The 24,189-nt window shown below is 36.6% G+C and overlaps 1 protein-coding gene across 1 annotated transcript in view; it reads left to right on the top strand.

Annotated features, from left to right (window-relative positions):
• The first annotated feature begins 317 nt into the window (after positions 1–317).
• TMCC3 (transmembrane and coiled-coil domain family 3) overlaps positions 318–24,189 on the top strand; it is a 142,033-nt gene continuing 118,161 nt past the window's right edge. Inside the window, exon 1 of the mRNA XM_058190801.1 lies at positions 318–513. Coding sequence (XP_058046784.1) covers positions 373–513 — 141 coding nt within the window. The 5' untranslated portion in view covers positions 318–372. The remainder of the gene's footprint in view (positions 514–24,189) is intronic.

Here is a 24,189-nt window from a genome sequence, read left to right as displayed (position 1 = left end):
GCCGCGAATCTCGGCGAGGGCGCGCGTGGAGCGGACCCATTCTCGGGGGACCCTCGCGTTGACCCTTTGGAGCGCGTGGGAGGACCTCGCGGGGCGCGCTGAGGAGGGAAGCGGCTGAGGAGGCTGCGGGAGCGCCAAATCGCTCGCTTGGAGTTCCCGGCTTCCAAGTCCGTCGAGGAGGCTGCTGCTGCAGTCCGATAGACTCGGTCTGTCTGCCCCCACCCCCGAGCCCACGGCGGCTCCCCACGACCATCGGCAAGCCGGCGCTTGCTCCCGAACGAAGCAACTCTGGCTTTGGGAGGACCTGCGCTGTGTGTCCCACACACCTATGCGGGCGAGGGCTCGGGTCTCGCAGCCGTAGCCTCGGCGGGCATGAAATGTGCGCTCCTCGGGCTGACCAAATCTCCCAGCAAGAAATGCTCCGGTGAATGGCCGAGGAACGAACGAGAGGAGGACGAACCTGTCGCAGGCGTCCGGAGCCCCAGCCGCAGCTTGCACAGTATGCTACGGAAGGTGAGTCTTTTTCCCCCTTCCCTGCGCTTAGCGCCTGGAGAGGCGCCGGTAGCCGGGCGGATTTCCCCCGGACTGCGTTATCCCATCGCGTCCCCAACCCCCTCTTACGTCCACATTTGGTGGAGGGGGTTCTTCCACCCCATTTTTCCCAACCAAGGCAAAGAAGCAACGCGGGAAGGGAAAGCGCGTTTCTTGGACGGCGCCTTTGGAAAAGGCTATCCAGAAGCCCCAGAGAAGGCGCGATCGCCATCCTATCCCCATTTGAGACGGAGCCTTTTCGTCAGTCTCGTAGGATTTTGTCGGATGCATATTGGCTGCACAACCAGGTTGCCTCAGAACGAAAGCAACAAGCCGCTTTTTTCTCGTGGGAACAACTCTAACCAACAGCGTCATCTTCCACCGATCCCCGCTCTTCTGCTTTCTTTTCCTATCAGGCATCAAAAATAGCGTTTTCCAACTGAGGTTGGCATAACTAGGTGCTGCCTGGTCGGCTGGCTATGTTAATGTGTTTACTTCGTGTTGGCTAACCTCCTCCTCTCCAACTGGGTGTCCCCTCTATCACTTCTCCCCTCTGTCGCTGGTCTCTGCCCTCCTGGAAATTTTGTCCTGACCTGCCTGCCCTCTTTCTAAATGGACCTCAACTAGGCAACTTCACTTGGTTTGCTTTTTCAAAAGCTAGGAAGTGTTTGTTTGTTTTGTTTTAAGGTGTTCACTGATGGAATAGGAAAAGGCGGTGTTTCTTTTCTTTTTTAAAGGGTTCACTAATGGAATGATGAAATTGAAAGTGGCAGGTTTTCCTTTCAAGCCTAGATGTATAAGATAGTAAAATGATTCCTTCCTTCTTTCCTACCCACCCACCCACCAATAGATGCATCCAATGGGAAGGTGTTGAATATGAGAGAAACAGTGGATGCAACTCATAGAAAAGGTCTTAGTTGAAACCACATATCTTGAAAGACTTGTCCACAGAAAAGAAAGCAGCTGGGACATTCTTTCCTAGGCATGGGTGGGACTAGTAAAGAAGTAGGGAAATTCAGATAGTGTGCCAGGCCGTCACTGGCCAGAACAGAGGAAGAAGCTGAAATCTGAATAATTTTTTAAAAAGTGGAATTCATTTCCAGCTGAAATATACAGAGGAGTCAAGCAGCTTAAGGCTGCATTGCAGAAACACCTTACATCTTGTCTAATATGGACTGGTAGATATTAGAAGGCACAGCTTTATACCAGATCTGAGCCTCTCTCTTAGCCCCTATTTTTAATATTTACAACTTGTAAGAAATGGAATTGCCTGGGTTTAGCTGTTAGAATGCACTTCTTTCTAGATAATTGTCCATCTAGGCCAGGGTGACCCCAACCATAAAAAATTTTTTTTAGGCAGCGATCTCAGCACGCCTCAGCAGCCGCAGAAGGGGGAAAAAAAGGGCAAACTGTTTTTTTGAATTTATCGTGCCTGAAGCCGTATTGGCTAGTGATCTGAACTGCTTGCGATTGCCTTGAGGACGGAGGCATTAAAGCGGAGACTCCTCCCCTATTAAGTTTATCGCGCCTGAAGCCAGATTAGGCTAGCGATTGGGAGTGATTGAAGCTGGCTTGAGAGGGAGACATCAGAGCAAAGATTTCTCTCTTTTTTAATTCATCGTGTTTGAAGCTGAATTCGCGATTCTTTGACTCGAAAGTATACTTCCCATATTTCCATGGTCTTAGGCGACCCCTGGCAAATTGTCATTCGACCCCCAACGGTGTCGTGACCCACAGGTTGAGAACCGTTGATCTAGGCATTTAGTGGCTGCTTCAGCAATCAACCTTCAAATGGCTTCTTACTCTGGGCAAAGATTTAATGTCGATATTACAAACTGCTCTGATTTTGTTTTTTGTTTTTTAAAAGAATATTTGGATATAAATGTAGCTCCTTTCAGTATTTATGGGGAAGACAAATTTCAAGAAGTCAATACTAGCAGTAACTTTCCAGAACAGTTTATCTCGCTTCAGTTCAGGATAATGCAAGATTTTATTGAGGTGAACGGCACCAATTTTGTATGCCTGCTGTGATCTATGGACTGTGTAGCTACTGTTGTGATTAAAACCCCAGCTTTAGTACATCCAGTCTGAACTCTCCCTGTGTGTGAGATATCAGTGGCTATTTAAACAGCAGGAGTCATCTTAGGCTGTCTAGGATGGATTCATATATGAAAATTTTCCAATATTTCCAATAAGTGCTGTAGGGTCAACTTTGAGCATGTGCAACTGCTGTTTAAAACCCATAGCCTTCCTTGTATTTATGTATTTATTCATGTCTTCAAAGAAAAAAGAAAGAAAGTTCAGTTGCCTCTTGAAAAAGAACCTTTGGTTCACATACTGCACAGAAACACACACACAAACTGTTGTACAATTTTTCAATTGACATTTCCTGATCTCATATTTTTTTCATAAGAGGACCTGCAATACAATATTACAGGTCAGGATTCCAGTTTTTAAGCTACTTCCTCACTTCTCGCTGTAAACGTTCAACAGCTATCCAGCATTCTAATATATATGGCCTGTTCTTAGTGGATTATTTGGGAATTGACTGATTACCTCCCTCCACTCCTGGTTTCTCATTCCTCAAGTCTTTTGTGCTCCTACAAACCTCAGAGTCTTACAAAGCATATGTATACCTCCCCTTGGTTTTGAGTAGCCCCATTTTGGACACAACCCTATTATTTCTTAGTAGCAATGTTTTATAAGATTTCCTGGATATTGCCTTTTTTTTTTTTTTTTGCAAAATGATTGTATTGAAATTGTTTCAGCTATTCAAAGCTGTTTGCATATAAATGAGGCAAAATATGGCTTTGCTGTAATGCTGAGGTCTTCCCTGTGGAGCTGAGACATTCAAGAAAAAGAGGCAGACGTTTTTGTTCCATGATGTTTAGATATCTTGAGATAAAAGCTGTGCTGTTTTTTATGTAGCTGTATATGCATTTTTTAAAAATGAAATGCATGTAATGAACATGTGAAAGACTCCACAATTCTTTAGGTTTCCAGAATCAGTTTGAGAATCTGAATCTATTAATTTCAGTGGTGGCTTATATTCTGGTTATTGCATAGATAAGATAATGAATTTTATTTTTCTTCATCTTGAAACTTGAAGAAAGCTACTTGGGATAATATCAAACGAACTTGTTCTTTAAATTATGCTTGAATCTATGTAGGGTTTTTTGACAGCAATTCAGAAGTTATTTGCAATTTACACTGTCTTTTTTCAATGTAGCCTGTAGCCCTACTATGCCCTGGAAGTTTTCCATCCAAGTATTAATAAGGTCCAACACTACTTAGCTTCCAAACCCAGATAGTCATAATTATTCACATAATTGAACATTGTCCCCCTGTTTTGCCTTCTCTCTGTCGTTCTTTTCTAGTTCTAGTTCTAGTTCTAGTTCTAGTTCTACCAAGGTCTACACACAGATTTCATATGCAACAATTCACAAAATTATCAAAAACAACTTAAGTTAATAGGCCTTCTTATTCAGGTTGAAGTCTTGAAAGATTCAACCTTAATTTTTTGAAGTGATAATGTGCAGTATTTTTTCAAAGGAAGAAATGTGGGATGAGACCTATTAATATGCCATAAAAATCATGCAAGTTAGAAACAAATTTTAGCTACAGAGTAGCACATAAAAAAGCTTATATGTTAACATTTTGTTGAGAAAAGTGATATAGAGAAATACTCTTAAACATTTTATAATCATAGCAACAATTGTATGTACTCTTATTTATTACTTTATGTTCTATATTGCCATTTCTTGGAAAAAGCTGAAATCTTTAGAAGTTATTTTTCATAGGCATAGCATCAAGCTATTGTTAAAAACAGTCTACAATCCAGTTTAAGGTTACAGTTAAGACATAAAGCCTAATAACACAACTGGCCTACAACATTTACATCAATAATTATAACCAATGTCTAAATAACAATTCAATTTGCATAAAGAATTTATACCTACACATGCAAAGGCACATAGAAAAGAAATAGTGCATTTAAATCCCTTTTGAGATGCAATTCTATTTATTTTTAAAGAAATATATAAATAACGTTCAGAGAAACCTACTCTCAAGTAAGTATATACATCAGGGCTGTGAAGCTCACGGCCCGTGAGCCAGATGTATCACGCACTGGCCATACCCACACCTGGTTTAGTGAAGGAGGGAAAAGTCGCAATATGTCATGTGACGATGCCGTGACAACACGAGTTTGACACTCCTGATATACATGGTTCAAGACTTCTAACTATAATTGATTTTGGGTGTAGATCTAAGAACATCTGCAGCAGTTAGAGCTGAATTGGAAATTCATACAATTCATGCAGTATCCAGAATTAGAACATATAATTACTGGTGCAAAGTCAATGAAATGGAGGCTGATAGACTCCGCAAGTTATGCCTACTAGAGCAAATAAAATTACAATCACAAATCTCCTGGATCACCAAACCAACAAATTTTGTAAGAAGATGTGGCCTTCCTGTCCCTTGCGTAACAGGAGAACAATTTTTAAAAAGAGCTGCCCTCAGAATTAAGGATATAGAAACACAAAATGACATAGCTATCCTTAATAAGGTGGGTAACTTGAAATGGCTGAGCAGATACAAACATACTTTTCAAATAGACAGCTATTTGAAACTATAGCTGCCAAAACATCTAAGGGAGATATTTATGTGAGTGAGATTTGAACAGCTCAACATAATGGTCAGATATAGGAGATTCCATTCTATACCCTACAATGAACATCTCTGCATTTGCGGAGCGGCAGAAGTAGAAGACCTGGTTCACTTCCTATATGATTGTTGCCGGTACAAGAGGGTGAAAGACAGTTAAAGATAAAGATTCCACTCGCACATATGTGCTAGTTGTTCCCAACTCTACAGGGTGATGCTCATCTCTGTTTCAAAGCCAAAGAGCCAGCACTGTCTGAAGACGTCTCCATGGTCATATGGCCGGCATGACTAAATGCTGAAGGTGCACGTAATGCCGAAGGCATACGGAATGCTGTTAGCTTCCCACCAAAGGTGGTGTTGTGACTCCAGCCCCCAAACCTGGCCCCATGCCCGAAAGTGACTCAGAAAGTGAGGGGGAAGGGCCGGTAAGGCTTACCTCGGCAGCACCGATTCCTTTGGTTCAGCTTCAGGAGCCAGAACCAGACCAGTCGGAGGACGTAATGAGCCGTCATCCCCTGATTCCTCCCTTCCCCAGGCTACACCTTCAGACCCAGCTGATAATAATAATCAAGCTTGGCTTGACCCGCGCTTCAGAAGATTAGAGAGGTGGCGTCATCAAAAGGAAGGCTCCTGCCCCACCCCACAGGATATATAAGGAGCTTTGGGACTGCTCTCACTCCACGGGAAGCAAAGGTTTAGCTGAACTGTTTCAAAAAGAGCTGAAAGTCTTGCTACGTGAGTCATTTGTTTGAACTTTGGCAGGCAGCTGCGATTTCTCTGCCAGGACTGATAAGAGCTGTGAATCCACTGGCTGAAGGCCAGCTCGTGGGTCTGAAGTGGGGAAGGAGACAGAACAGGTGGTCTCTATTTTTCTACTTGCATTTTTACATGCTTTCGAACTGCTAGGTTGGCAGAAGCTGGGACAAGTAACAGGAGCTCACTCCGTTACGCAGTGCTAGGGATTCAAACTGCCAAATTGCTGACATTTCTGATCAACAAGCTCAGTATTTTAGCTACTGGGCCACCATGTCCCAGAGAGACAGGTACCTTGGTCTATATACCAAACAAATGACCCATTGGGATCCCTATATCAAAACAAATTACCTTATGTGAGGCCAGAATCTGAAAATAACATTTAACACAGCAAAGTACTTAAGCAAAATGGTTCAGTTGAGATCTGCATATGTGGGACTGATTGGGGTAGATTGCAGGGGTGACACCGAAATATAATTTTATCATATTTTATCTATATCTTAAATTATAGATCATATTTTATTCCAATTTCATTTTAAATTGTATTTTATCCAATTCCATTTTAAATTGCTTTTATCAAATTTTAGTAATTATTTGTTTCTGGAACTTTGCACTTTGATATGGCCAAGGGCTAACTGGGCCATATAGATTTGTCATACAAATTTTGTGTATCTTAAAGACGAATATTTATTGTAGAAGATTCTTGAGGATTGTAATAACTTTTAATGTGTAGAATTACAGGATAAATAACAACTGTACTGCTGCTGATACAAATATATAGATTCTATGTAGGATATGCCTAAAGTCAGGTCCTATAGATTTTTAAAAATAAAATTACATTAAATGTTTGAATTGGTTGCCATTTTCTTCTAAGCACTTCCTTACTATTTTGATGCATGACATTCTTAAGTATAAAAATATTGTCTATGAAAGTAGATATTAATTAATAAGACATATTGTGATTGGGTAATAAGATGTGACCTTTGCTACTTCATCTCTCTGTGTGTATTTATCTCTATATAGATAGTCCTTGACCAACAACTGTCCATTATGATTGGAAGTCATGATGGCCATTAAGTGAAGGGCCCATGCAATTGCTTCACTTTTTATGCTCCCATCCTTGTTCTTCTCAATGTGATCGTTAAGTAAACATATGAATAGTTAAGCAGAATATGGAATGCCTAAGGAAGGCCTTGGGGCTGGAAATGGTGGCTGCTTCTGGGATTGTACTATGTGACCTAGGAATGGAGCAGCTTGCTCTCCTTCTGTAACATGAGCTGCACAACTTTCTAGAGCTCATGTTTCCCACAAATGGTAGACATCAAAGTACATGGCCCAGGAACAGAACACCCTGCTCTCCTTCTCTAACTTGAGCTGCAGAGATTTTCACAAGGTAAACGAGAAGGACTGCAGGCCCAAGCCCTGCAGGTACTGGGTGACGAGATGGGGAGATAGGCAGGGGTGAGGCCACTGTAGCGTCTCTGTGGTTGATCATAAGGAAAAATGACTGCAGGGCCCTTGTAGCAGTATATCTCTCAGAATCAGTTGCCTTTGAGGAATCCACTGTAATTTGTATTTAGATATACCTAGTAATTCTGATATTATATTAGCACTTCTGGGAAGTGTGGCAAGTATCAATCCTTATTTTCATGCTAAATAATTTAATAATTTAAATTTCACAAGGAAATATTTGGAATGTGTACTGTATACTGGAAATCAATTGAAAGGATTATTTTATTAATATTTGTTAAACATTTTTTTAAAATTTAGATATTGTTTGCAAAAAGGCTGCTTGGCATTATGATCAGATAATTATGTTTAATGTGTAGTCATGCATTAAATAAATGCAAGGGTTATAATTTTAGGATTTCAGATTAGCTAACAAGAAACCTGTTTTCAAAAATGGAGAATGCCAACTACTTGTAATTGGGACAACTGGCTTTGTCGTTGTTAAGCCAAAATGGGTTCTTAGAAATAGTCTTGAGGAACTTTTAGGGTGTTGTCATTATACAGCAATTTTGCCTGCATCTTTTATTTGTTGAATAGCCATGAATTATTTCGCTACTATAATACCAGAGACAGGAAGATATTTTATTTGATTAAATGATTTATTGCTCATTCTAAACAGATGCATTTCGTGGTTTTAAATGGAGGAAAACAAGGCATTTAATTTTTAATTAACAATATTTACATAGAGTTAAAAGGAGCTGTTATGATAAGTAGTAAAATAGTAGGAAGATTGATATTTTTTTGTCAAAGACATAAACAGAGACTTGACAGAAACATTAGCATAGACATATTCCAACTGAGCTCTGTTTCATGGTTTTTGAAATTCAGTAGTCTTCTCTTCCCTTAATTGATACTAACGGAGTTTAAGAGCATTACTCATTTTGCAGTTGTCTTCTCATGTGGGTATTTATTGTATAAATAAAATAGCATGATTAAGGGTATTTACACCAATAATCTATTAAAGCATACTTCTAATTTAAACCATAAATGGGAATTCATTATGGGAATTCATTATGGGAATTATATCCATGAATAATCCCTTAATGGACCCCATTCATTTATTAATGAGAATTAAATTGTTAATTTAATTAATAAAATAATTAACTAAAGTTTTAATTACTAATTAAATTAAATTAATTAATTATAATTTGTAATAATTAAATTGTTTACTGTTTATTAAATTTTGGAACCAAGAGGATATAATACATAATATTTCATCCCCTTTACCAATGCTGCACAAATGTTAATCTATGCTTGACACATATATATGAATGCAAGTAAAATTCTCAAGGAACAGATAATTGTAGATAACCCAATTCAACAATACTTTTTAAGAAGTTTCTGGGATTCCCTGCTGTCAGTAGTTGGGCTGAGCAATTTAGTTGTATACGTATGATTTCTTTATTATTATTATTTCTCACTTGCTTCAGTTTATCTGCTAGCTCATTGCTAAAGACTCCCAGCAACTTATAAGTACCAACATAGAATTAAAACATGGAAAAATAAGACATCTCCCTGGTAATAGTTTATCATATTGATACTTAATTACAAAGTGACTTTCCCTAAAGTGCTAAATAATTAGAATAGAATAGAATAGAATAGAATAGAATAGAATAGAATAGAATAGAATAGAATAGAATAGTTGGAAGGAACCTTGGAGGTCTTCTAGTCCCAACCCCCTGCTTAGGCAGGAAACCCTACACCATTTCAGACACATGATTATCCAACATCTTCTTAAAAACTTCCAGTGTTGTTGGAGAATTCACAACTTCTGGAGACAAGTTGTTCCACTGATTAATTGTTCTAACTCTCAGGAAATTTCCTTAGTTCTAAGTTGCTTCTTTCCTTGATTAGTTTCCACCCATTGCTTCTTGTCCTGCCCTCGGTTGCTTTGGAGAATAGCTTGACTCCCTCTTCTTTATGGCAGCCCCTGAGATATTGGAACACTGCTACATATCTCCCCTAGTCCTTCTTTTCATTAAATTAGACACACCCAGTTCCTGCAACTGTTCTTCATATGTTTTAGCCTCCAGTCCCCTAATCATCTTGGTTGCTCTTCTCTGCCCTCTTTCTAGAGTTTCAACATTTTTTTTTACATTGTGGCGACCAAAACTGGATGCAGTATTCCAAGTGTGGCCTTACTAAGGCATTATAAAGTGGTATTAACATTTCACGTGATCTTGATTCTATCCCTCTGTTTATGCAACCTAGAACTGTGTTGCCTTTTTTGGCAGCTGCTGCACACTGCTGGCTCATATTTAAATGGTTGTCCAAGATCCTCCTCACAGTTACTGATATTGAGCAAGGTACCACATATACTGTACCTGTGCATTTTGTGTTTCTTGCCTAAATGTAGAACCTTACTTTTTTCACCATTGAATTTCATTTTATTAGATAGGGCCCAATGTTCAAGTCTGTCAAAATCCTTCTGTATCTTAAGCCTATTTTCTGGAGTGTTGGCTATTCCTTCCAGCTTGCTGTCATCTGCAAATTTGATGAGTTCCCCATCTATCCCCTTGTCCAAGTCAGTTTTGATTGCATGATACTAGCTGCCATTTTCACTTTTTTGACTTCCTTCCTTATGAATGTCAGTCGCTGCATTCCTCCTTTTAAAAAGAAGAATGTTCTCACATTTGAGGTACATTTTTAATATTTAGGATTAAGTGATAACAATTGCACTTGATATTTGGATTCCTATATTTGCCAGGGCTGAAATTCCTCTTCTAGATACAGCCCCTTTTTGTCAAACTTCTACAATTACAATACAAGATACTGGAGTAAATATTCCCTTGGTTTAACCTAACAGCACCATTCTTATGTTCTAAATTCAAGTTATTTATTTGTTGGCCATGTCACAGTAAGAACTTGGCTGTAGTATTTGATAAGAAAATGTTATATTTGGCAAGAATCCGTTGTAGGAAACTAGACAAATAAATCATTTTCAGGAAAATGAAATGACAGGTTTGGCTAATGGAAAATGTATACTGATATTTTAAATTGCTATAAAAAGCTGGCTTTCCTGAGAAAAACAAAATGGATTCTTACAACACCATATTAAAAAGCAGAGCATATAAATATAGAAAAAAGTTGAGATTCAAATAAACTTTCTACATTTTTAAAAGTAATAATTTGAGACAATAACATGTTAATAGAGTCAATAAAGCACCTCAGATTAGAATGGTGTCCGAGTAATTTTGCCAGAATCTTTAATTAACTAATTAATAATTCTCACTGAATGAGCCAGGACAAGTAATTGTTTTATAGATAACCTATTTTACTGTCACCTAAAGAATACTATGAAATAGCTGCAATAATGGTCTTAATTATAAAAATAACAATTTCTGTGAACAGTGTTATATTCCATCTATATCTTCGCTGGGTAACTCATTGCATATATGAACGGGTACTCCAATTTGTCTTCCATACATTTTTTTTCAAAAATTAATGTTCTTTTTATTGCTTTACTGACTATATTTTTAGGCTATTTGAAGGCCCAGGTGCTGCATTCCGATATGAATTCTTACATAGGTCACTGCTAGAGTAGCATGCAAACAGGAAAGCAAAGTGGAGTTTATTTATTTATTAGATTTTTATCGCACCTTCATTAATTTTGTATGTAATTTTGTATGAATTAGAGGTGGCAAACATATCTAATACTCCTTCCTCTTCCTATTTCTCACACAAGAACCCTGTGAGATGGGTTGGTCTGAGGGAAAGTGATTGACCCAAGGCCTATAAACACTATGAAGTTTATTAACAGAGATAAACAAGGAATTAGAGTGTGTGTGTCAAAAATACCACAATAGCAGTTGCAACTTTACAAACCATTTCCCCATTTAAGTGCAATTATGTACATTGTGTACGTAATGCCCAGAGTTGGGATTCAAAAATTTTAGCAACTGGTTCTCTGCCCTGTTGCTGGGTGGGCGTGGCCATGGTGGGCATGGCCTACTTGGCCTCCTGCACCACAGCGGCGGGGGGGGTATTTTTGCCCTCCCCAAGCCCTGGAGGCTTTCGTTGAGCCTCCGGGAGAGCAAAAACGGCTTCCCCTGGGCTCCAGAGGCTGGAAACAAGCCCGAAAACTGCCTTCCCCGGGCTCCAAAGGCCCCCCTGGAAGCCAGAAACAGGCCCGTTTCCAGATTTCCGGAACTTCCAGGAGGCCTGTTTTTTGCCCTCCCAGAAGGCAAAGGGCGCTACACTTACCTGGCATCCAACATAGGCCACATGGAGACTCCTGGAAGTCATGCAGGGTGGGCGGGGCCAGACAGTCCTTGCAACTACCAGTTCGGCAAACCATATGTAAAATTAGTATCCGGTTTGCCTGAACTGGTCTGAACTGGCTGAATCCCACCCCTGGTAATGCCCATAAAAAGGGGTAGGACCTTGATTTCATGAGCACAGCCATTATTTTGATTTTTTAAAATCCCCCTGAGACACTACTGGGATAAAGATTGAATTCCTTGATGTGATTGGATTGTACAGTATAGTTGATCAGACAGGTACTTACTAAGGGCATCTTGAGAGAGTCAAGACCAAGAGTTCTGATTCCCTCTGGGTACTGGTTGGCAGAAAATAATTTATTTCATTTTTAAGAGACTATAATAAATGTGGATGAATACAAAAGGTATAATTTGAACATATGCATGTTTAAAAATGGAAAGTTGGACTAAGAACCTAGCTTGCATGGCAGTAATCAAGCTTTGCAATGTCAGTGCTATTGTTTTTGGGTTTTTTAAAAAATGTGGCTTCTTCTATTTTTATGAGGTTGACCTTTTAGCTCACTTATAGATAAATATATGTAGAATGCTGCAGAGTACATTTTGTGGTGTGCTTATGAATAGCTAATGTGCTTTAGAAAACTACTACCCCCATTGTCTCATGCATAAAAGAGCTGCCACAATCTGGAATAACAGAGAAACTGAGATTGAACCCCATAAAAATATTGAAACAATACTCCTCCTTTATCTTGATATAATAAGGGTAGAACAGTGCCGTAAATGTTACACAAGAATCTAGTTAATTAACAGTCAATAATAAATTAGCTATAGGTAAGAGTTAACAGAATTCAAGAGGTGCTGGACTTGTACCGCTTGTGGGAACGTAATGATTCCAGGCTGTTTTCTTTCTTGGCTTGGCACCCAGGTTCTGCCTCTCCTCCTATAATTTTTATTTTCATTGTGAAAATAATTTATTTCATTTTTAAGAGACTATAATAAATGTGGATGAATACAAAAGGTATAATTTGAACATATGCATGTTTAAAAATGGAAAGTTGGACTAAGAACCTAGCTTGCATGGCAGTAATCAAGCTTTGCAATGTCAGTGCTATTGTTTTTGGGTTTTTTAAAAAATGTGGCTTCTTCTATTTTTATGAGGTTGACCTTTTAGCTCACTTATAGATAAATATATGTAGAATGCTGCAGAGTACATTTTGTGGTGTGCTTATGAATAGCTAATGTGCTTTAGAAAACTACTACCCCCATTGTCTCATGCATAAAAGAGCTGCCACAATCTGGAATAACAGAGAAACTGAGATTGAACCCCATAAAAATATTGAAACAATACTCCTCCTTTATCTTGATATAATAAGGGTAGAACAGTGCCGTAAATGTTACACAAGAATCTAGTTAATTAACAGTCAATAATAAATTAGCTATAGGTAAGAGTTAACAGAATTCAAGAGGTGCTGGACTTGTACCGCTTGTGGGAACGTAATGATTCCAGGCTGTTTTCTTTCTTGGCTTGGCACCCAGGTTCTGCCTCTCCTCCTATAATTTTTATTTTCATTGTGAAAATAATTTATTTCATTTTTAAGAGACTATAATAAATGTGGATGAATACAAAAGGTATAATTTGAACATATGCATGTTTAAAAATGGAAAGTTGGACTAAGAACCTAGCTTGCATGGCAGTAATCAAGCTTTGCAATGTCAGTGCTATTGTTTTTGGGTTTTTTAAAAAATGTGGCTTCTTCTATTTTTATGAGGTTGACCTTTTAGCTCACTTATAGATAAATATATGTAGAATGCTGCAGAGTACATTTTGTGGTGTGCTTATGAATAGCTAATGTGCTTTAGAAAACTACTACCCCCATTGTCTCATGCATAAAAGAGCTGCCACAATCTGGAATAACAGAGAAACTGAGATTGAACCCCATAAAAATATTGAAACAATACTCCTCCTTTATCTTGATATAATAAGGGTAGAACAGTGCCGTAAATGTTACACAAGAATCTAGTTAATTAACAGTCAATAATAAATTAGCTATAGGTAAGAGTTAACAGAATTCAAGAGGTGCTGGACTTGTACCGCTTGTGGGAACGTAATGATTCCAGGCTGTTTTCTTTCTTGGCTTGGCACCCAGGTTCTGCCTCTCCTCCTATAATTTTTATTTTTCATTGTGAAAAAATAGAGCAAATTTTTAAGCTAATGATAATAATAGTATCTTATATTGCAGTAACCTTCCAAAAATAAACTCATCTCAACAGTTAAAAACTCTTTGAAATGTTTATTACTATGATATTCTTTTTTTTAAATTTGCATTTATATCCCGCCCTTCTCCGAAGACTCAGGGCGGCTTACACTATGTCAATCAATAGTCTTCATCCATTTGTATATTATATACAAAGTCAACTTATTGCCCCCAACAATCTGGGTCCTCATTTTACCTACCTTATAAAGGATGGAAGGCTGAGTCAACCTTGGGCCTGGTGGGGCTTGAACCTGCAGTAATTGCAAGCAGCTGCTGTTAATAACAGACTGGCTTACCAGTCTGAGCCACAGAGGCCCGTACTAGCATGATTTCTGAATATTCTTTCATTACTTCTTAATGTATTGTTTTTAAACTATATTTTGACAAACCACCATGCAAACAAGATTAAATAGTAGAGAATTCAATAACATTTTTCAAAAATATTCACCTAATTTTCCTTATTTTGACTAATGTAAAATAAAATTGCGTATCAAACCGAGGTAATTTCTATGTTTCTGTGTACCATTCATTAAGTATTGTTGAATGTGGTAATCATAGAAAAACTTCAGCATGATGTAGTGTAGCAGTCCACAGCAACGAGAAGCTCTGTTTTTCACAGTTATTCCCACAGAGAAGTTTTATTACTTCATAAATACATTTGGGGGCCTAAGGCTGAAAATTGATATTTTGTATTAGACAGTGCTAATTTGGAATCTCAGCAAGCACATGGACTCTGCTACTCAGAAGGAAATTCAACTTGTTTTCTGCTGATAAATTGTTTTGAGCTTGAAATGAGGCATTAGTAATTATCCCAGCTGAGAATGTAGCTTAAAATATGACATTTTATTAGAATAAAAATGATGTGTCATAGGGACCATGTTTATAATTTGACATATATGGACTAAAATCATTACTTTTATCCATATATATGCCAAATTATAAACATGGTCCCTATGGCACATCATCCTTATTCTAATAAAATGTCATATTTTAGGTTACATTCTCATACTTTACTCCCCAGTAAATATAAACATTATGCTATCTAATAGTAAAAATTAGATTTGATGTTATAAACATTCTCATAAGATTTGAAAATAAGAAGCAGCTAATTTTTCCTTACACTGGTGTTATGCAACTTTGTGCAACTAGATTTTTATACATAACAGAAAGTTTTCTACCTTTTATCATCCCCTCCAGGTTTTACAGTCTTCCAAATTCTGCTCTACCCCCTGGAACTGATTTGAACTGCCTTCCGTACTCTATTGGGTGGAAGGCTATGTGGTGAAATTGACGTCAGCTTTTGTTTTAATCTATAGTCTTTAGAGTCTCAATACACAGTCTCGAATAACCTAAAAAAAAAAATTACAATTGAACAAGTTTACATTTGATTGTGAAAATTATAGAACTACAGTTACACTGAGAAGTCGAAAAGGAAAAGACATTCTAAAGTAAGGTGGTGGAAACTATATTATTTATTTCTTTTTTAATAGTAATGTCAATAAATATAATTATATTTGTGTAATATTATAAATATTATAACAGTAAAAACTGATATAAAATGAAAAAATAAAAGTAAAATAAAAAGGTAGAAGGTACACAAAAAAAGAAAACATTATAAAGAAAAATAGAAAAGAAAAATAAGAATATAATGCTCGACTTACGACTACAATTGAGCCCAAAATTTCTGTTGCAGAGCAAGACAGCTTTAAAGTGAATTTTGCTCCATTTTACGACATTTATTGCCACAGTTGTTAAATGAATCACTGCAATTCTTAAATTAGTAACAAATTTGTCAAATTAGTAACACGGCTGTTATGTGAATTTGGCTTCCCCATTGTCTTTGCTTGCCAGAGGGTCTGCAAAAGTGGTCATAAAGCCCCAATTGTCATAAATATGAACAGTGGCTAAATTTTGATCATGTGACTATGGGCGTGCTGCAGTGGTTGTAAGTGTGAAAAACAGTCATATGTCACTTTTTTTCAGTGCTGTTGTAACTTCAAACGGTCATTAACGTACTGGTGTAGGTTGAGGACTACTTGTAGTAAAGAAAAAGAAAAATATATAAGGTTATTTCACATCTTCATCACAAGTATAAACAATTTTAGTAACTTAGTACCATCTCTTGAAATACAAATACAAAAAATGATCTTTTCTTCCCATATCCAATCTCTTGTCTTTAAACAAATCCATAAAGCATCATCATTTTATTCCTGATATCAGCAAAAGTCCGTTAAGGTTACCAGACAACAACATATTTATTTTAACTTTGATCAAGTAAATCAACTTTATATTCCATCCTTTTGCTTCTAACAATTTTAATCTTTAGTCCATTCCAATGTTTGAACTTGATTTCTTTTCATTTTTTCTTTGTCCTTCTATCTAGATTCTTTAAAACTTCAGCAAGTCTTTTTTGTAAATCCAACATGGGAAAATTATCTAGATCATTCTCCTGGTTTGTGGTTTGTATATTCCTTTTAAAAGCCAGCTTCTTTTATGTCCAATCTAACATCTTCTTCCATGTCATTCTTATAGCCTATCATTTAAATGATCATCTTCCAACTCAGACCCAATTTTGTCAGGTAGAACTTGTTCTTTTTCTATAGCATCTTTTAGACATAGTCTATCCATATAGGCAGATACAATTAAAATTAATGCCTGAATTTTGAAAAATGTCCAGTGGTTGGGGACCCCAGCTGTAATTGCAAGTCAAGTTTAAATATTCTTCTCCTTCAGTTATAATTCTTAGCTCCCTCTAGTTCAGGGGTGTCCAAACTTGGTCCCTTTAAGACTTTTGGACTTCAACTCCCAGAGTCCCTCAGCCAGCAAAGCTGGCTGAGGGACTCTGGGAGTTGAAGTCCAAAAGTCTTAAAGGGACCAAGTTTGGACACCCCTGCTCTAGTTCCTTCTACTGTCTTAAAATATGTTTTCTTAATTAAAATGTTTTTTAAATTAAAAACTAAAGCATTTTCAACTTTTATAATTAATTCCCAAATTTTATTTCAAATTTATATGGACCCTTATTCTATTTGTAACTTTCTAAAATCAATTTTTTTCGTCATCCTTTTGCTGTTTACTCCCAAAACATAATTTTTCAAGTTCTTAAACTTGTAGTTAAAATTTCTTTCATTAAACATTGAAGGAAACTCACCTAGTGCTATGATATTTATTGATCCGAAAGTTCAAATAGCTTAAAAGCAACTAGCAAGCAATTTCCAAAATTGTTTTAAAAAAGAAATATGCGAATTAGTGTCCTTACAGAGTCCCCAACTGTGGTTTTGCAATATTGTTATTCCCTCATCTCCCAGAGCTCTAAATCCACCAGACACTGCTGTCTTGCAGTCTCCTTCTGAAGAATAGCTGTCTAAAGCACGTGGGTGGTCTCAAGTCCTCTCCTTGTCCAGAGAGAAATTTTCAAAGAACAAGTCTACTTGCCCCTTCTTCATTCTGCTGCAGGTGTCAGCTCCACTTTTCAGAATAGTCTGTAGTCCACACACTGTTTTTCCTCTGAACGCTTCACAGTGGAAACTAATTTCATTGGTATTCCATATAATCAGCAAGAGTTGAGTACCACTTAAAAAAAACTTTGCTTTTTAAAAATATATATAAATTATTCGCAATATAATGTGAGCTTGAATATAGCTGCTTCATTTAAATCAGTTTGATACTACTGCTTATATTTTCCAGAATTTTTCCCTTATATTTCAGTAGAAAAAATTAATTTTCTTAAGAATCTTACTGTGTTGTAATTCTTGTCCCCGTACAAATCTCCTTTATAATTATCTTCCAGAATACCATTTAACTTCTTCATAATCTATGTTACAAATCCTTGCAATATATATCCGAGTCAGTTGAAAGAACTTTTTCAATATTTTTAAAAAAGGTAAGCCTGTAAGTTGTACAGAATTCCTTTATATCCAAGCATCTTAGATTTCCCTTTCAGTGCTGATTGAGAATTCTAGAACTTTCCTAGTTAGCTTTCAGGAAGCACTCACCGAAAATTAGAAATGTGTTGAAAGAAATTTAATGTGCATTTGTTAACTTTTGGCTACAAGTAGGCAGTATGCAGTTTGCCAAATTACTGATGAGGTTGAAGGCCGTTACGATCAACATGAATAATAGAAATAGAATTAATTTAAAATCTGAATTACATAAAGTAAATGACAAAATTCTTATCTGGATTGAGTTCAGGCTTCAATGGCCAGCAAACGCCAAAGGGGAAGCACTTTATGCTATTAATGTCATTAAGTGTAATGCTTTTTTTCATGGCTCCTTTATAATTAAAAAAAGTTCTTTAAACAACTTTCTAATGAGAAAAACAGATTTAAACTAGTTGATTTGGATCTGCAATACCTTAGCTCCAAACTATAGCTGTATCTCCCGCATCTGTTATAACTTTTTAAATTCAGTATGAATTTTTATTCAGTTTTACATAGAACTAGTTCCCTATGAAAATTCACTTCATGACCCACATTTTTAATTAAGTACACAAAAATAGAAACCTAAGATTAAAGACATTGATTAAAATTAAAGAACTGCCTTGACCTCATCTTCTGCAACAACGTAAACTCAATTTATGGACTACAAATAAAAGAATCCTTTTCCAACAATGACCACAGCATGATAGACTTTTGTCTCAATATATGCCCTTACAATAATCTCCATAATAATGGTTTATCAAACTACAATTTCAAAAAAGCCAACTATGATCTTATAGACACCGACCTCTCATCTCTTGACTTTCAAATTCTATTCTCTAACTATATCACTGCTGAAGACCACTATAGTGTTTTCCTACTTGAAGTCAATAGAGTCATTAAACTATACATACCACAAACCACCACCAAAATCAGGAAAAACAAATTACCCATATCAATAAAAAAGCTCCAATCCAAAAAAAAAAAATCCGTCTGATGAAAAAACAAAACTGGCTATGTAGCCAACTTTAAAAACCGCTACAAAAATATATGCCACCAAATAAAGATTGAATGCACCAATTACCACACTAAACAAGAAGAAGACCTTCTGCGCACAAAATCCAATCGCGCTTTCAATAATTTTGTAAACAACAAAATTAAAGACTCAAGATCCATCCCACCCCTAAAAGGATCTAACAGTAAAGAATGTAATGCTGAAACAGCTAAAGCAAACCTCTTTAACACATTCTTCGGCTCAGTCTTTGTTAACAGTAATGGCTCATACCCAACATTCCCCAGTCATACCAACAATGATTACAACGATCTAACACAAATAGATTTCACAGAAGATAATGTTGAAAAGGCACTTCACAGACTGAAACCATCTCTATCTATTGGACCTGATGGTCTATGTGCATACTTCTTAAAAAAGCTTTTCACTGTTATAGCAGAACCCCTAAGCATAATCTTTGAAAAATCTTTCAGGACCAGCTCCCTTCCCAAACTATGGTCACTAGCCACGGTCATCCCTGTCTTCAAAAAAGGAGACCCCAGCCTGCTTGAAAATTACAGACCAATTTCTTTATGCTGCGTCACCTGCAAAGTAATGGAATCAATCATCAACCAATCCATCACCCTTCATCTAGAAACAAACAACCTACTCTCTAATAAACAATTTGGTTTCAGAAAAAAATTATCCTGTAATTTACAACTTCTTCACTGCAAAAACATATGGACTACAAATCTTGATCAGGGCAAAGCAATAGATGCAATTTACATAGACTTCTGTAAAGCTCTTGACTCAGTGGTACATGACAAACTTCTAAAACTAAAATCCTACGGCATCTCTGGATCCCTCCACAATTGGATAACTGCGTTCCTGTCAAACAGGCAACAAGTGGTCAAAATAGGCAGTGCCCTATGAAATCCTGCTCCTGTCAATAGCGGTGTCCCCCAAGGCAGCGTTCTAGGACCAACACTCTTCATATTATACATTAACGACCCCTGTGACCATATTGTAAGTAATTGTGTTCTCTTCACCGATGATGTTAAACTATTTAACACTACCAACAATGTGGCTACCCTTCAAAAAGACCTTGACTTTGTGTTGGAATGGTCAAAAATTTGGCAGCTCCAAATCTCAACCAACAAATGCTCTGTCTTACACATTGGCAAAAAGAATCAGAACACTAAATACAAGCTAGGTGGACATGACCTTGTAGATGACCCTCACTCTGTCAAAGACCTTGGAGTTTTGATATCAAACGATCTAAGTGCCAAAGCCCACTGCAACTACATCGCCAAAAAGGCTTTAAGAGTTGTAAACCTAATCTTGCATAGCTTCTTCTCCGGTAAGATTACTCTACTAAGCAGAGCATACAAAACATTTGCTAGACCACTTCTCAAACACAGCTCATCTATCTAGAACCCATACTGCATATCGGACATTAATACAATTGAGTGCATCCAGAACTATTTCACAAGAAGAGTCCTCCACTCCTCTGCTCGCAAGAAAATATCTTTTGCCACCAGACTTGAAATCCTGGGTTTAGAAAATTTAGAACTCTGCTGCCTTCGGCATGACCTGAGAATAACTCATAAAATCATCTGCTACAATGTCCTTCCTGTTGAAGACTACTTCAGCTTCAACCACAACAATACACGAGCACACAAAAGATTCAAACTTAAAGTGAACTGCTCCAATCTCGATTGCAGAAAATATGACTTCAGTAACAGAGTTGTTAATGCCTGGAATGCACTACCTGACTCTGTGGTCTCTTCCCAAAATCCCCAAAGCTTTAACCAAAGACTATCTACTGTTGACCTCATCCCATTCCTAAGAGGTCTGTAAGGGGCGTGCATAAAAGCACCAGCATGCCTACCATTCCTGTCCTATTGTTCCCTTTGGTTGTATCCAATTCGTATGGTTATTTCATGCTCATACTTATATATATTGTTGTGTTTGACAAATAAATAAATAAATAAAAATTAAGTATATCCCATGCCTTGAAGAATGCAAGAATGCAATGCAAGAAAAATTCTTTCCACGTATTAGAAGGAGATAAATCCTTCAAAGAAATACTTTGGCACATATGGGGAAACCCCTCCTTTTTAATATTTAAAGTGATTGCATCTTTTTTTAATGATCAGTTTGGCTATGTTTATATATGCTGTATATCCAAGATAATAGGGAATAATCTTGAAGAAGAGCAACTGATTTAACACTTGGAAGAGTGGTGTTTCCTGAACATTCCAAAGAACCTCTTTTGAAGAATTTGAGCGGACTTGCTTGGCAGCAGGTTCTTTAACAGGGCCTCTTTAACATTTTAGAATTTAGCCAAGTTCATAAAAGAATAATTAGTCTTCAGTCAGGTTAATACCAACAGTTTAAATGGTGCCTTATAAGCAGGTGATAATCGCTGCCTGTGCCTTTCAGTACAGAACAGGCATCAACATCCCATCCTTGTTGTTCCTCTATCGCAGGGGTGTCCAAACTTGGTCCCTTTAAGACTTGTGGACTTCAACTCCCAGAGTCCCTCAGCCAGCAAAGCTGGCTGAGGAACTCTGAGAGTTGAAGTCCACAAGTCTTAAAGGGACCAAGTTTGGACACCCCTGCTCTATCGTTATCATCATCATCATCATCATCATCATCATCTAAGCTGTGTTCAGTAACATTATTATCCATGATTTATAAATTGATTTAGAATTCAGCTTTATCCTATACATGTATTTATTTTTAACTATCCAACAGCTTAGCATGGTTTTTGTATTTATTGGTTATGATTTAGATATGATGCAGTTTTTGACTTGTGAAAAATATATCAAATGCATAGGACAGGCAGAAGATATTGACATAACTGATAAATCTTGTCTCAGCATAGCATGATAATAATTGTAATACAGTACATTTTGCTCTAAAAGTAAATGTAGATATTAGACTTTATTAACTAGATAAATAATTTAATACTTAATTTAAACACATGGTAATTTATTTATCACAACATGTTGCGAATGTAAGCCATACCATCAGAGCCTGGCAATGTTAATGAATTATCTTTGACCATTTTTCATTTCTAAATCATGTGGTTAAATTGCTAGAGCAAAGATAAATTATTATTAAAAGTCAATATATCTGTTATTATTTGTGTTAATATATAAATATAAGCAAGATACCTAAGGATTTCTTGATGAATAAATAAATAGTTTAACATGTTGACATATTATAGTATTTTATTTCTATATCGTAGTACCTTGTTGTTCTGGATCACCTGTTTCTTCATCCTGTGTTCTACATCATGAAGGTGAGGCTCAATTGGAGTTGTAGATCAATATATAAAAATCATTGGTTATATTATATAAATCTTATAAATAAAACAATAAACATATTTTGAATTTGAGGAAGATTGACTGGCATGAATTTTAGTTATGCATTGTTAATTCATATACGATAAATATTCAGTGAAATATCTTTAATAAAACTTATAGTGAATTAATATAAGAACTGTTTGAGGAAAGAGGTATAAAAAAACACCAAGGAAAAATTATCATGCTAAGTTCAAAAGTCATGATGATCTAAGGATAACTGGCACATATCTCATTAATTTGCAAAATTAATATCAAAATTTGTGTTTGAGTTTATTAAATTTTTGAAATCTGTACTCTATGCTTTGTACCTCTGGTAATTTTTATCACCAGAAAGACATAAAGCAGGATGTTCTTTATATTACTTATCCCAGGTATTTTTCATATAGCCCTTGGAGTTATAAACACTCTAGGGATCATAACTGATTTAAACATTTATTTTATTTATTCAATTTATTGACTGCTCATCGTACCACAAAATAACCTTCACAAGCTTATCCACAAGATAATATTCATAACATTCTTATGAATAATGGACATCCTGAAAAAACTTCCATTCATGGAAAAACTGAGTGGTAAAGCTACAACATTGCTATAGGCTTAAAATAGTTCTAAAAACTGACTGAAGCACATTAATTACCCTCTGTAAGCATTCTAATTGGATGTTAAAGATATACCATTTATTATGGCCAAGATATAAGCTGTTAAATCTTCAGATGACAAAACAAATAATTTATTTTTATTTATTAAATGTGTATGCTTATAATGGTACTATATCCATGTCATGTCAAAGCAGATGGCAGGACTTGGTACGGAAGAATTGAAAGATGATTATGGCTGGAAATTCTTAGCGCTCTCTGAGCCTGGTTGATTGATTGCAGATGTTTCATTATCCAACTAGGTAATATCAGGTAATGAAACATTTGCAAGGAAACCATCAAGTTCAGAAGGCATCAAGAACTCCATAGATGACTCTTGAGCATCTGTAAAAAATTTTCCACAACTTTGCAGATGTGAAATGGAGCATGAAGAGATTTTCTAAGGCCACAAGGTTTAGCTCTCCAGTTTCATTTAAAGCAGCCTACCCAATCTGGTATCTTCCCAATACATTACAATTACAACTTTCAGTCTCCACTTAACTGGGAGATTCTGGGATATATACAGTACTTCCAGCACCCTGAGAAATCACCAGGTTTGGAGAGCCTGTTTTAGCCTAACAATGGCTGCATATTAGAGAAACCAAGCTGCTCTTGTGAATTAGACAATCATTACGTTTCATGCATTCTGTCAACACCTTGATTGAAATCCAGTAATCTCTTTTTTGTTCAATGTTTTAATGTATTTCACAATATTCAATATATTTTGTTCATATTATAGAGTAGTTCTCAGTTCCTTGCAAACATCATTTTCTTCCAGCTGCTATTCTAGATACTGTTTTTTTAAGCATTCCCACTTATATATTTTTTCAGATGCTTGCTTTTTGATACTCATTTTAAGCATCCTGTGATGAAAATTTGTTCTTAGGTTCAGAACATCTACCCTGAATTACCCATTGATGATTTTTATGTATTCTACAAGAGCTCAACTTTTAAAAAAAGTTGCAATTAATTTAGCTTGATGCAGATAACTGAGAATTGAGGAGGATTTTCTTTCGCTGCTTCAAGTCTGGCATTTCTGATTATAAAAAGAGCCCATTTTCTCTTTGCCATGTACAACATATCTGTCTTTACATGTTATATACAGAATCATGTTTGATATTAGGGAAGCTTTGCTTGTTTCTTATCAATATAATTTACCTTTTCCAACTCAATGATTCTCTGAATCCACATATATGTTACATTTGGCCTCTTAACAGTTTTGATGTAAATTTATATTAAGTGAAACAATGGAAAAATACCCTCTTCTAATAGCAACTTACATTTAGAGCCAGTATGGCCTTACAGTTAGATTTTGGACTATGAACAAGAAGTCCTGAGGTTC

This window comes from Ahaetulla prasina, chromosome 7, assembly GCF_028640845.1.
Source record: "Ahaetulla prasina isolate Xishuangbanna chromosome 7, ASM2864084v1, whole genome shotgun sequence".
Taxonomy (NCBI): Eukaryota; Metazoa; Chordata; class Lepidosauria; order Squamata; family Colubridae; genus Ahaetulla; species Ahaetulla prasina.
This window is presented reverse-complemented; position numbering and strand designations above follow the sequence as displayed.